The sequence below is a fragment of the Colletotrichum destructivum genome, chromosome 6, assembly GCF_034447905.1.
Source record: "Colletotrichum destructivum chromosome 6, complete sequence".
In the NCBI taxonomy this organism is placed as follows: domain Eukaryota; kingdom Fungi; phylum Ascomycota; class Sordariomycetes; order Glomerellales; family Glomerellaceae; genus Colletotrichum; species Colletotrichum destructivum.
This window is the reverse complement of record NC_085901.1, coordinates 4082492-4094779: the sequence shown is the minus strand read 5'-3', so window position 1 is coordinate 4094779 and position 12288 is coordinate 4082492. Positions and strand designations below refer to the sequence as shown.

At 55.8% G+C, this 12288-nt stretch overlaps 2 protein-coding genes across 2 annotated transcripts; both read right to left on the bottom strand.

Moving 5' to 3' along the window:
* Nucleotides 1-1127: 1127 nt before the first annotated feature.
* CDEST_10452 (uncharacterized protein) lies at nt 1128-1459 on the bottom strand (the record flags this gene model as incomplete). The annotated part of the gene is made up of 2 exons (XM_062926610.1): nt 1128-1258; nt 1378-1459. The coding sequence occupies 2 exons, from the start codon at nt 1457-1459 to the stop codon at nt 1128-1130; spliced, it is 213 nt and encodes a 70-aa protein (XP_062782661.1).
* Nucleotides 1460-8520: 7061 nt separating this feature from the next.
* CDEST_10451 (Class II Aminoacyl-tRNA synthetase/Biotinyl protein ligase (BPL) and lipoyl protein ligase (LPL)) lies at nt 8521-12271 on the bottom strand. Its single transcript, XM_062926609.1, has 3 exons — nt 11847-12271; nt 11642-11765; nt 8521-11576 (listed from the first exon to the last, which is right to left on the bottom strand). The coding sequence occupies exons 1-3, from the start codon at nt 12113-12115 to the stop codon at nt 10359-10361; spliced, it is 1611 nt and encodes a 536-aa protein (XP_062782660.1). The 5' UTR covers nt 12116-12271; the 3' UTR covers nt 8521-10358.
* Nucleotides 12272-12288: the final 17 nt, after the last annotated feature.

Here is a 12288-nt window from a genome sequence, read left to right as displayed (position 1 = left end):
TAGGCAGGTAACTCACATGGATCCCAACCCCGGCCTGGCTGAGCCGAATCATTCCCCGTATTTTGGGTATCTGTCCAGAGTACAGTTATTACAGTATGACATTAACGCCCGGCCTCCCCTCGGCCTACGGCACGCGCGACGCTCCACTATCGAGTCCATTTCTTGACTCTCTCTGTCTCTCTCTCTCTCTCTTGTGCAGATACTGCACTGATCCCAGTACTTTGGCGAGAGAAGGGGTTACCTGGCCAAGGGAAAAGCCAGCCAGCTGATCGTCGGTCATCGGCATTACCTGCAAATTGAACGGGCCAACCCCCCAAGCCCCCTCCCTCTGCAGAGTACAGGTAATGTACACCTATGATCCCGTATCATATGGAGACAGGCCACCCACGTCTTGGCCTGCCCGAACGAGTTACAAACCGGAGCTTGGCGGTGATCCTCATGGGGGGGGTCACTTGTGATGAGACCTTTTTCTCAGGAGCGGCCGCCAGGGGGGGAGAGTCCGAGTTGGCGCCGCTGTGCATTTTCTGTCGTTCGTGGTTGGGGGTGAGGAGGACGGGGCTCACCCTCCCCCACGTACCCGAACGCCGGTGCGTATCATCAGGCTTCTGGCTTATGATTTGATGGTTCGTATACGTTGAACTCACTCGCAGATGTTACCGTTGAACAATTACTACAGAAACCTCCGTTGCCCAAGTTGTGTGTTGTGCGTTGTGCGCACAACGAGAATCAACCGAGGACGCCCGCTATCTGTCCTTTAGAATAGGTTAAGCGGGATTGACGAAAAACAACAACAGGGGGGTGAGACGCACACACACACACACACACACGCTCAAGATCGCGCCGCTAATGCAGTCTCGCATCCAGTTACGATCCAAGACTGGGCGACGACGAGTGCAGTCTGCGACAAAACGGGGGGTGCGTATATGTGACTCAATCCTCGATTTTCACTCTCTCTCTCTCTCTCATAGTGCTCTCTGTATCCGTACCGGCTTCGACTTGAACGAATCGCTCGCGGCGTGGCCGCTTGGCCGCTTGGCTCGGCGCCACTGAGACGAGAGCTGAATTTACTGGACAAGCCAAGCAGCTTCGCTGCTGCCACGGCGTATTGAGCACTTTTAAGCATGAATTTAAGCGTTGTCAGCCACTGCTCCTAGCGTCGTCTTGGTGCTCTTGGCATACCTCACAGCTCCTCCAGGATCTGTAAAAGTTTCTCTCGCCGGCTGAACTCCTTGGAAGAAGGAGGGAGGGGTGAATGTATCTTGAGGGAGGGGGGGGGGGGGGGGGGGGGGTGCTGTTGTTGCTGCTGCTGCTGCTGCTCAGCCCAGAAAGGTAAGCATATGCACATCTGCACCCACACACACATAAACACCTACCTACGCCCTTTTGGCCGAGAGAGGATTTGTCTTGGACATGCCTTTGCTTTCGGACTCTTGGGAGAGCCGCCGGGTCCGAGGAACATTCCTGGAACGGGAGACACGACCGAGGACTCCTCCCAAGAAGCTGCCAGGCGCCTGACGTTGATTAAGTTACTCTCCGGTGGCGGGAGTGAATAGTCACAGGCGACTACCAACTGCGTACATCTTATTACAGCAGTCTTCGGCGAGGTGGCAGTTCGCAACAGCTCACTGACACGAGGATGGACGGACGACCCGGGAGGTCCATAGCCCATGGATGGTAATTCGACACATTCCAAGGATTTCCTTGGCGGTGGATACAACAACCTGTACGGATACTCTGTACATCGAACACCACTTGAGTCCATCCAAAACTGGAAATAAAAACCCAAAAAAGTTTGCCTGTTGCGTCCGTCCCGACAAAGGTAAGATGCTTAATCAGACGGGGGCGATGCCGGTGAACTGTGCGTCTGTGACTTTTTGGGGGATTTCTCCCCCCTTCCCCCCTACCCCCCAGCTATAACTCTGCGGGGGATTAAAGAAAAAGCTTATTGTTAAGATTACAATTTCTTTCTAATTAGAATTTTCAAGCTGACTCTTGCGGTCGCTTTCGGGTTTGACGGTGGGATGGTTTACGGTAACAGTGAACAACCCGGGTGAGCCGTGGGATCCGCGGGCTCTTCTTTTGCTCGACGGGATATCCCATGATGCCGACTCAGATGCAGGAAAACTTTGTCCAAAAGTAAAGTGGACGGACGGCCCAGTCACGAAAAAGAAGGACACGAGGCGGGTGAGAGGGTTTGCAAAGTCCGAACCAACATGATTAATCACCACGATACTTTTTTTGTATTTTTAAACTTTTTTATTTCACAGAGTGTAGAGTTGCTCCCACCGCCAAGACTACCATATCTGGCCAGTGCAGAGAGAGCCAGCCGGACTTTTGTTTTTTGTGGTTTTCGCCGTCGCCGTGTCCATCACCGCGTTACCCCCATTTCCCGGTTTCAACGGTTGGACTCGAGTCACGGCTCGTCACCTTGGCGAGACAAGGCTGCTCCTCCAGCACCTCTCCCTGGGGCCACGGGCTCCAAGGGCTCCAAGCGCCGAGAAGATCAGTGACTGTGTCCTAGGTATGGTAATATGTTTACGTGTAAGGATCACAGCGTTAACCCGGTCAACCGTGACGCTCCAGTGCCCCCGTTGCGGCCGTCTCGCATGAGCTTACTTTCTTGTGCCTCGATCGAATCTGCCCGCCATCCCATCTCTCGCCGTGTCTGTACGGGGAAAAATAAACTCCAATACCTCCGAAATGAGACATGCCCCCCGTGGATGGTTATCCGGAAAATGGATTCCTCTTGGTTTGAACAGTAGGTTCGACCTCTGTGTGTGTGTGTGTGTGCTGTGGTTGCTACCTAGGCTGTACCGCCTTGTCTCGTTGTTCTTATTTTGATTTTTTTTAGACTCCAATTTACTTTCCTAGGACATCGCAGATTAATTGCTTTGCTTGTAAGACTGCAACTTTTTCCCTCATAAAGTTGCAAGCCAATGAACCCTCTTTTTTTTTTTCCAACCTTTCTTTACCTGTTGACCTGCACACCCCCGGTCAACCCAGTTGAAAGCAAAGCCGTGTCCGCTCGTCAGCTCGACATCGACATGACACACCGCAGATGGGAGGGAGGACGGGGGGGGGGGGGGGAGGCCGAGACTTTGTCGTATAGCCTCAAGGCTCCTCTATTGGGGAAAAAATCAGCAAGAAATTACTTGGTTGAACTGCATGAGGTAAACCCTCCGGCTCGGTGCACACCCTCCCGCCTGCTGACAGGACATCAAAGAGGAACGGAGTTGAGGGAACGAGTCCCCTCAACTCCATATATCCGCGGCCGCCTCGTTCAACAGGACAAGACGCCCCAAGTAGCAGATGGCGAGCGGTGCAGTGGTTATTGATGTCATGACCTATCGCCGACCCATCCGCGGTCATGCACAGAGCAGCCGGCGTCCCCGCCATGACTCGGACGCAGCAAAAGAAAAGGCCCATGACAGCCAAACCCTAAATCAGAGAAAGAGTTATGGACGGGGTACAGAGTAGGTTGCCAAGGGATGAAACGAAGGGCTAAGGATAAACGCCGACCCTTTCGAGGCACCCACCCACCAGCCCCCTCCTCCGGGTTCTCCCCTTTCGCATCTTGGGACAGGAATAGAAAAGTTGGGCAGCTTACGTAGGCTGTCCATGGTTATTTCTCTTGACCGCTGACTCAGCGGTCGACGGAGCACGAGTGTTCTTGTTCTGTTCATCTGTACTCGGAATCCCAACTCGATTCACCGGCCAGGTTTTGTCCTGGATGTGTGCCTCCGTCCGCGCCCATCCATTCTCAGAGCACTAGTAGGGGGTTGACCTCAGCGGCGCCACGCATTAGAGCCAAGCATTTCGGGTGCTGTCCCCTGGAATGCGGGTTATATTCATCTCGTACAGGCTCTGAGAGAAAGGGAGATGAAGGAGCGGAGGCGTGCGAGGCATTGGCAATGGTGTGCTTCCAGAAACCCCGACCGAGATCGATTTTTGTGCTAATCGAAGCAGCCAGGCTAGGTCCTTCCAGTCACATGGGCACTGTGAGGCTTCGAACCTAGTTTCATACATCGTCTCACGCTCCCTTGACGCCTCTCCCAAAGCCGGCTTATCAGCTGACGAGCAGGGAGGAGGAGGAGGGGGGGGGGGGGGGGGGGGGCGACTGTTTGCTCCACGGCCGAGACTGATGGATGCTTCGCCTAGAGAAGACGTGGGCAGCCGAGAGTTCGGAGTTTGATTTCGACAATCAAGTACAGGGCCCGGGGCGTGTTTGGCGTCGTACGGACGGGAACCCGGCGCCAGCGTTTTTCAACGACGCAGCCGAGATAAGGCATCTAGCCGTGATGAGCCCGTCCGACAGGCGGTATTGTTTTCTTCAAGGAGAAGCTCAGGGGTGGTCCGGAGGCCAGAGGGACGCCATTGGCTCGTCGACCGCCGTGAGGTATACTGCGATTCCATCAGGAAAGCATGCCGTAGTAGGCCAACTCTCTGTGCATCACTCTCGCTGGGAGACGCAGATTCCGGGCTCGAACAGTCACGGCTGATGGAGTCCAGGGCCCGGCTCGGCCTCATAGGCGCCAGATCCCGACCACTTTAGCCACAACCCGTCTGCCGGGTCCGCGTGAGCGCGAGGTGTGCGTATTTGTGCATATGTGTGTGTCGACGGTACCCCCCTCCCCACAACCAGGCTTGGGCCGACAACAGCACACTCACCGACGCCATCACGCGGTTCGGTTGATACGGACAACGACCTGGCCTTTCAGCAGCGGAGACATCTCCAAGGCGCTCAGCCATCAGATAGTGCGAGTTGTTGTCTTCTGCGGCGGCCGAGGTGCCGGAGACCGCACATGGTCGCCTCCCCGGGCGTCTTTCCAAGCAACGGCAATGTAAGTGCTTGCCCTTTTCCCCTCCCCCCTAGCTAACTCTACTGAAACCTCGGCCGCCTGCGTTGAGCCTTGAAAAGATACGTGACGGCCGGTGGGTTGGACGGCGAGAGATTGATGTGATGTGGGTGTTTGTCGAGACCCTTGCGCGAAGGTGCATTAGCGGCGACCCAAACGCGTCGAGCAGGCAAGAAACAAGCTCGTACGTCCACAACTCTATTCCGTCCTCTCGAGAGCTTCGACACTATCCCCCCTCCCCTAGGTTCACAGTGTCCAACGTGAAAGGTGGGAGATTCGCTGCCTGGTTGGCTGCTTTCCTCCCTCCCTCGGTCAAAGTATCGCCATCAATGTAGACATGCCTTGCAAGTGATGCCTGCTGGAAGGGGTGGGGGGGAGGGATTCTCGCCTGTTCCCAGTCCATGACCGTTCACATAGAGCCCAGCCTTGGCGAGATTGGCTCACCGTTGGCCGACATTGGCTACTGGCCACAGGAAATTTGGCTGTGGCCCGGTGGCGTTCCGTAGGCAACCTGGATCGCGGGCACGAAGTCTTCCTTCCAAGTTCCAACAGGAACAGCACCAACACACAAAGTTCCTCTGGCCGCAGGTGCCTGGGACGAAGTCGCGACAGACGGGCGTTGGCGACATTTGGAGGGGGTGGGAAGAGGTGGGGGCGGAGATTTCGGTTCCGCTTAAGCGGCACGAGAAACGGTGCCGGTCGAGGACGGGCGGACGAGGTGCCCGGATACGTCGGCCAACAACCGACTGTTTTTACTCGTTGGGTCTTTTGCTTGTTATTGAGGTCTTCCCCCCCTTCCCCCCCCTAAATGATCCCGGAAAGTCGGGTGGTTCCTATACGGAGCTCTCCATGGGATCTAGTGTACACACACACACTCACACACACACACACTCTCTCTCTCTTTCTCTCTCACATCCATTCCCGTGCAGGTGGCCACCGGATTGATGCATTGGCGTTGTGGCAGTGCTGCCGGGGAGGGGGTGAGAAACAGAGAGAGGAGGAGGAGGAGGGAGATGATGAGATAATACCAACTCGATCCCTGGCCTTTTTTGTGCTGTGCCTGTTTACGCACGCCGAGATGGGGACTCTGAAGCGAGAAAAATTAGGATTCCCACCATGGACAAACCGGCGCTGGTGCGGCCGTTTTTTCAAACCAACGCTGGAGTTACTCCTGAGTCTCTCGTCTGTCTCTCGCATTCTGAGAAGGGCTCCATTCGCCGATGCGAAACCCCCCCCTTCTACAGTTTCCACATACAGCTCGTCAACTCGGAGCAATTCGTCAACGGGACGTCGTCCGAGTTTGGCAATTTTATTTTTGACTCGGCGCCGGCGTCCCAGACCGGCGTCCGCGGAGTGCTTCTCCTAACTCCCCTATCTGTGTGTGCGTGTGGGTGTGCGTGCCTGGCACAAGCATCGCCCTTGAAGCAGAATCACAGTGGACGTTGGCTTGGTCTGTCAGTGCGCGCCGTGTCGTCCGTGGTTCCAGATAAAACCCCGTTTCCGGTTCTCCTTCTGGTGGCAGGCTTCCAGTGTCACTCGGGGGGGGGGGCGTTCAGATGGTCAGATTTGGGAACGAGAACGTCTGCTTGTCAGGCCACCCGGGTAGCAGCATGTGGAGGTTTATTAGATGGACAGACATGGGCTTTCGATGGTCCTCTTCCGGTTGATGCCATGGTGGTCTTAAGAGAGGGGGAAAAACCACGAGTTGGTGCGCAGATTAACCCCCCCCCCCCCCCCCTCATACTTCTTCCCTCTTGGCTGCCCCTTGGACCGTCCGTCTCCCACAAAGATCCCGAGGGTGTGCTTAAGCTTAATTCGATGCTCAATGTCAGCACCACGCCACTGTCGGCCCCTCGATTCGTTCGATACGCTCGCCACACGCTCCACACCACGCCCGTCCTATCCTGCCACCCTGCTCTACCCTGTAGTCCCTCGTCCCTCCCTCCCCTCCACCCCCCTGCTCAATTCCGAAGCAAATGCTACTTCCGCGGCGGAGAACTCAAAAACAGAAAGAAAAAAAAGCCCGTCGGTCGAGTGAAGTGGGTGAGTGAGTTATCTTGAACAAGGACGATGTGACTACGGAGTTGTAGGCAGTTGACAGCAGTTGTTGCAAGGGAGGGTGAATGTTCCAATGGCCCCCTCACCCCCCCGGTTTGGCTCGCTGACGCGGCCCTCCCTCGGAGGAAGCGCATTAAGTACACACTATTTGTATCCTTACTAGTTGATAGCTGGTATCCGTACCGAGCACTATTCAAGTGCCAAAGCATGGGTGGGGAGACAAAGAGTTCCGCACTAGATCGTTTGACGGCGGAGCACCGACGATAGCGTCATCCTGGCATCCCTCGTGGCGTGGGCACGCTTCGCCGGCAGAATCGGGACAAGCGTTGGATCCCAAGCATCCCCGAGGATTCAAGGGTACAAGGAAGCCCGCCTCCTTCCTACGCGTTTGAACGTATATTCACGCATTATCGATCCATCCACCCAACCATTACTGCTGGCTCCGATTCCCTCGGGTTGTGGGGAGCAAACCGGTCTCGCGCTGTGTGGACAGATGTGTCAGAAACCCGATACTGCCAGTCAGCAAGAGTTGGAAGAAGAATGCCGTCCTCGATTGCCGAGCGTGTGACTTGAGCATCCCAAGCACCTCACCATCCCAGCCCAAACAGACGGTTGCCGCAAGAATAAAAGATGGGACGCCTGGAGCCACGCGGGAGGTATTTACTTGTACAGATACAACCCAACTACGGAATACAATCAAGGCCTCTACTCTGCCTCTGCCTCTGCCTCTCCACTTCAGGCGAAGCTTTTCCTGATCTCCTCCGTCCTTTGTTCGGGGCCCCGGCCCCCGGGGGCGCATAGCAATGTCACCCCAACTCCTTTCGGCGGTCGGACTTTTGTCAACATGTTTAGGTTTCCCGACGCCAAACGAGAAGCTTGGGAACAGGAACAAGGCGGCGTCGGCGGCGTGGCATCCCTCGTGGACCCAGACTTCCCAAGTGGGAGAAAATCTGACCTTTTTCTCCCCTTGTTTTTTCTTCTGTTCATCTTTTTCACTTTGCTCTTCTCTTCAGGTTTCGCCGCTGTGGAGATGACCCATAGCAAAGACGCCCACTCTCGACCTCGAGTTCTTGACCTTGTCTCGTCAGCGACACCGTGTTAGTTGATCGTTGGATGGGCTCCTCTCCTCGCCAACTTTCCACTCTTCACGCCACCCCCCCCCCCCCCCTTCCCCTCCCTGCTCCAGTCTGGCACCGTGTCGACTGCTTGCTCTTTGGCTCTGTCCCTTGGTCCAAAACCTTTGCCAAGCATGACCCAAGATGCTTGGCAGGTTGGCGTCGTCCACGTTCGATGCCGATACAGGGCCGGCCAAATCCCCTCACAGAAGCACAATTCTCAGTGCGCGGGAATAACGAACAAAACCCGGCCCCGTGTATGTGTGTGTGTGTGCATATGTGTCGTATCTGTCCCCCGACTCCTCTCCCCCCTAAGACTCAAGAGAGGCTCATCCCTTGGCACCATTACAAATGTCGTATAATAGAAAAGAAACAGTGGGGAGCCGCCCCCCCATGGCGTGCGCTTCTAGTTATCCGAGGGTTTGAACAAACCCGCGGGCCTTCATCGACCGACCGTTGTACCGCGAAGCCTTCTCACGGTGCTAATCGTCTGGCTGTGCCGTGCCGTGCCGTGCTGTGTTGTGTTTATGATTCATCATCCGGCTGTGCACCTGCACCTGGAAGCCACTCAATCAGAGTTTGTGTGAATGCCGCTCTTAATGTTCTTGCGTTGGGGCGGCGATGATGCGGCTGCGACCTTTTGAGTTCTCTCGCTTTTCAAACTGCGGCGGACTAGGTGAGGCGGGCGCTTGGTTGCTTGCCATCTTGTGAATAGCGACGTAGACCTACTGTTGTATTGCAGCGTGAAAGTTGTGGCAGATGGCTCCTTGGGCGATGCCATGTTGTCATGTTGAAGGTGACCTGGCATTGCTCAACTCGCGCCAGTACAATACGTATATATCTGAAGCGACTTGGCTGATGGAGTGCACATCTGCAAAGCATACTGGACGCGGTCGTCTTCCTTTTCTGGAAACTTGTGATAGTAAGCCTGTCCCAGTAAAAGGGGTAATCGGATCTGAGCGTTGGGCATGATGACATGCGAGGTCCCCAGCGTCAGTAAAGTCAATAGACTCGACAAGAGCAGAGATCAGGGGTCACATCAAGTCTGAGCCATCGATACATGTTACCTATACGATGACGTGATTCCTTTCCCATCGCATCGCACCGCCTTGGATGGGAAATTCCTGGGCTCTGTGATTCACGCTTAAAGCCTTTCCTGGTGAATAACCAGACATCGAGACTGCATAGACTGGATGGCCGAGAAGCTCCGAAGCGCGATGTCGACAGCCAGAGATCGCCAGGTATTCTCCTTGCTTTTGGGGGCATCGTTACCTCTGGTGGACGATTGGCGGTGCTTGAGCTAAACTAAACCACGCAGTCCACAGTTGTGATGACTGCATCGTTTCATAGGAGCAAACAATATCTTCCGACCTTCACAAAGATCTTGCCGCAGCTCATCGCCGTGGGAACCCGAAACCGAAACCGGAGCTCCAAGGCATCGATGAGCCGTCGTAGACACCTTTCTCCGCTTTGTATATCGTTCAAGTCCTTACACTCCCTCGCCGTCAACGGTTCCAGATGACTTGAACGATTGACACGCACACTGCACCTGTCTCATGAGGGTCGACACCGCTCTCTTCGACATCGGGTCGTGAGTCAATAAATGAGAGATGTCTAGACATCTGGTGGTATGTTGTACATATGTGTTGATACATGAAGTTGATACACAGAGTCGTGCACTGTGACACGCCCCTCGAACGCAGACGCATATGTTAAGTACAGAGTCGTAATACACCCATTACCCAGCGCGGACGACGTTGAGAGGGTGAGCCGTCTGGATGCGTAGCCGTCACAGATCTTGCTTGCCGGAGCATATCTCCCTCGACGGACCTAAATGTGCAGAGCGTCTACGACCGTCCTGCCCCTTCGAGAGAGACCCTCGCCGGCTTGGACTCTCACCAACTCGGGCTATCGTCGACCAGTCGACTGCCGGTAGTCTTCCTCGCATTTCCAAGCCTATGAGACCGAGGCGCTGGATGCCTCCTCCCGTCCGTAGTACGACGTCACATGATTCTCCCGTGGGGTCGAAATTCTGTCATCTGCAAGCCACCGGAGGATGAGACATCGATCTCCAGGGACGGGTCCCAGGCAACCAACACGCCTGGGAGATGAGCCAGAAGGTGTGCACATGCACGAAGTAGCTGTTGGGTCGAGCTCAACCGCTTGGGTAGGACGAGTGCACCGATCACCATGTAACATTAAGTCCGTAAGCGTTTCAACGAGACCGACTTCCAGAATCCCAGGTAGGCAAAGGTTAACGAGGGACTATATCCGTGGGATGGCACAGCCGGTGGTGGTTTCGTCCGCGGCCCTCTCTCGGCTGATGGAATTAACAGTCACACCGGCCGAACCAGCGTGGAAATGCCACCACGTCCCTGACGTTGGGGACGCCGACGAGGTAGCTGAGAAGTCTGTCGAAGCCCAAGCCGAAGCCTCCATGTGGATTGGAGCCCCAACGACGGAGGTCGACGTACCAGTCCAGATCACTGCCGGTGTGGCCCCCGCGCCCATCGGCGGCCGGAGAGCCCATGCCACGAGCTTTCATTGTCTCCAAAAGGTCTTCCAGGCGATGCTCGCGCATGGAGCCGCCGGCAATTTCACACAAGTCAGGCACCAGCAGGTCGAAACAGTCGACCGTATCACCACCGGGAGTCCCGGGGATGCCGCTGGCTGAAGAAGCCGATCTTCGCATGTAGAATGCTTTGATCTCTCTCGGGTAGTGAGTGACAAAGACGGGGGTGTACGCGCCGGGATCGTTGGTGGCACCTAGGGTTTTGGCAAGGAACTTTTCATGCTCCGAGTGCAGGCCGTCCTCCCACGTAGGCTTGAGCTCGAATCGACCTGCCTCAGCCTGGAGTAGCTTGATGGCTTCGGCATAAGTGATGCGCGGCCACTTGGAGGCCGGGCTCTGCATCAAGCCCAACCATCGACGCTCCACTTCCTCTCTAGGCACGAGATCGTCTTCGGCTGTGCGAGTATTGCCAGGAGCTCGCCGCTGGCGCAGTTCCTGTGCAGCGCGAGTCTTGTAAAGGCCCATGGCCAAGCTGCGTAGCATGTCCTCGACAAGGTCCATGACTTGGTCCATGTCGTCGACAAAGCTCATCTCGGCTTCCAACATATAAAACTCGCTCATATGTCTCGAGGTATCGCTTCGTTCCGCGCGGAAAGTCGGCGACAATGTCCAGACATCGCCCAGAGACTGTGCCAACGCCTCAAGATGGAGTTGTGTCGACACGGTCAGATACTTTGGGGAACGAAAGAACAGTTCTGGTACCTTGTCCTTGGCAGCGGTCAAGGCTGTCGGCGCCTCTGTCTCGGCCACGCCCGTGGCAACGTTGAACACCTCGCCTGCTCCTTCGCAGTCCGAGGAAGTGATTATCGGCGGATGGGTCTGCACAAAGTCTCGCGAGGCGAAGAACTGAGTCAAGACGGCGACGGCTTCCGACCGCAGGCGCAAGATGGCGGCGTTCAGCGGTATCCGGGGTCGAAGATGAGGCATGGTGCGTAGGTAGTCGGGTGTCTGGTACTTTTTTTGGATGGGGAAAGTCTGTCTCGAGGGCGATATCAGGAACCATGGACGGAGAGTAAGCAAGAGAAGTATAGAAGACTTGCCTTGGCGTCAGAGGGACCCAAAATCTCGACATGATGGGCTCTCAACTCGTGGCTCTGACCTTCCGTCTTGGAGGGCACCCACGAGCCTCGTAGGCGGACTGCAGCACCGACTCGCAAGTTTGCGCTGGGATATTATCAATAATCAGAACTGCCGAGACAGAGGCCAGAAAGACAGCTCCGCTCCGGGAGTAAAGCTAGGGCCCACCTTTCGTCGTGAGTCCTCGAGACCAGCGCCTGAATGGGAGTGCGGGAAGAGCCGTCGCCCACGTTGAGGAAGCGTTCCGTCTTCATGTTCCTAACAGACCTGACGTAGCCGTTGAGCACAACGTCGTTGACTTCGGCGTCGGGCTTCCAGTCCAGAAACTGTGCAATCGTCTTGCGAGGCGCCGTCGACTGCCATCGACGATCGAGGGGCTGCTTCGAGAGCAGGAATCCCTCGAGCCGTCGGGAGGCCATGATGACTGGGGTTCGCATATTTGGGGAGGGATGTCTAGCGTTGCATGTTGGTAGTAAGAAGACAGAAGGGGCCGTGGCTTCGAGCACCAAAGGCGAAGAGGGATGCTGCTAGACGGCGTGTCGCGTCGTGAGGCGATTGCGAATGACGGCGCAAATGGACCAGGTATCGCGATGCGACGGACGACTTGGAC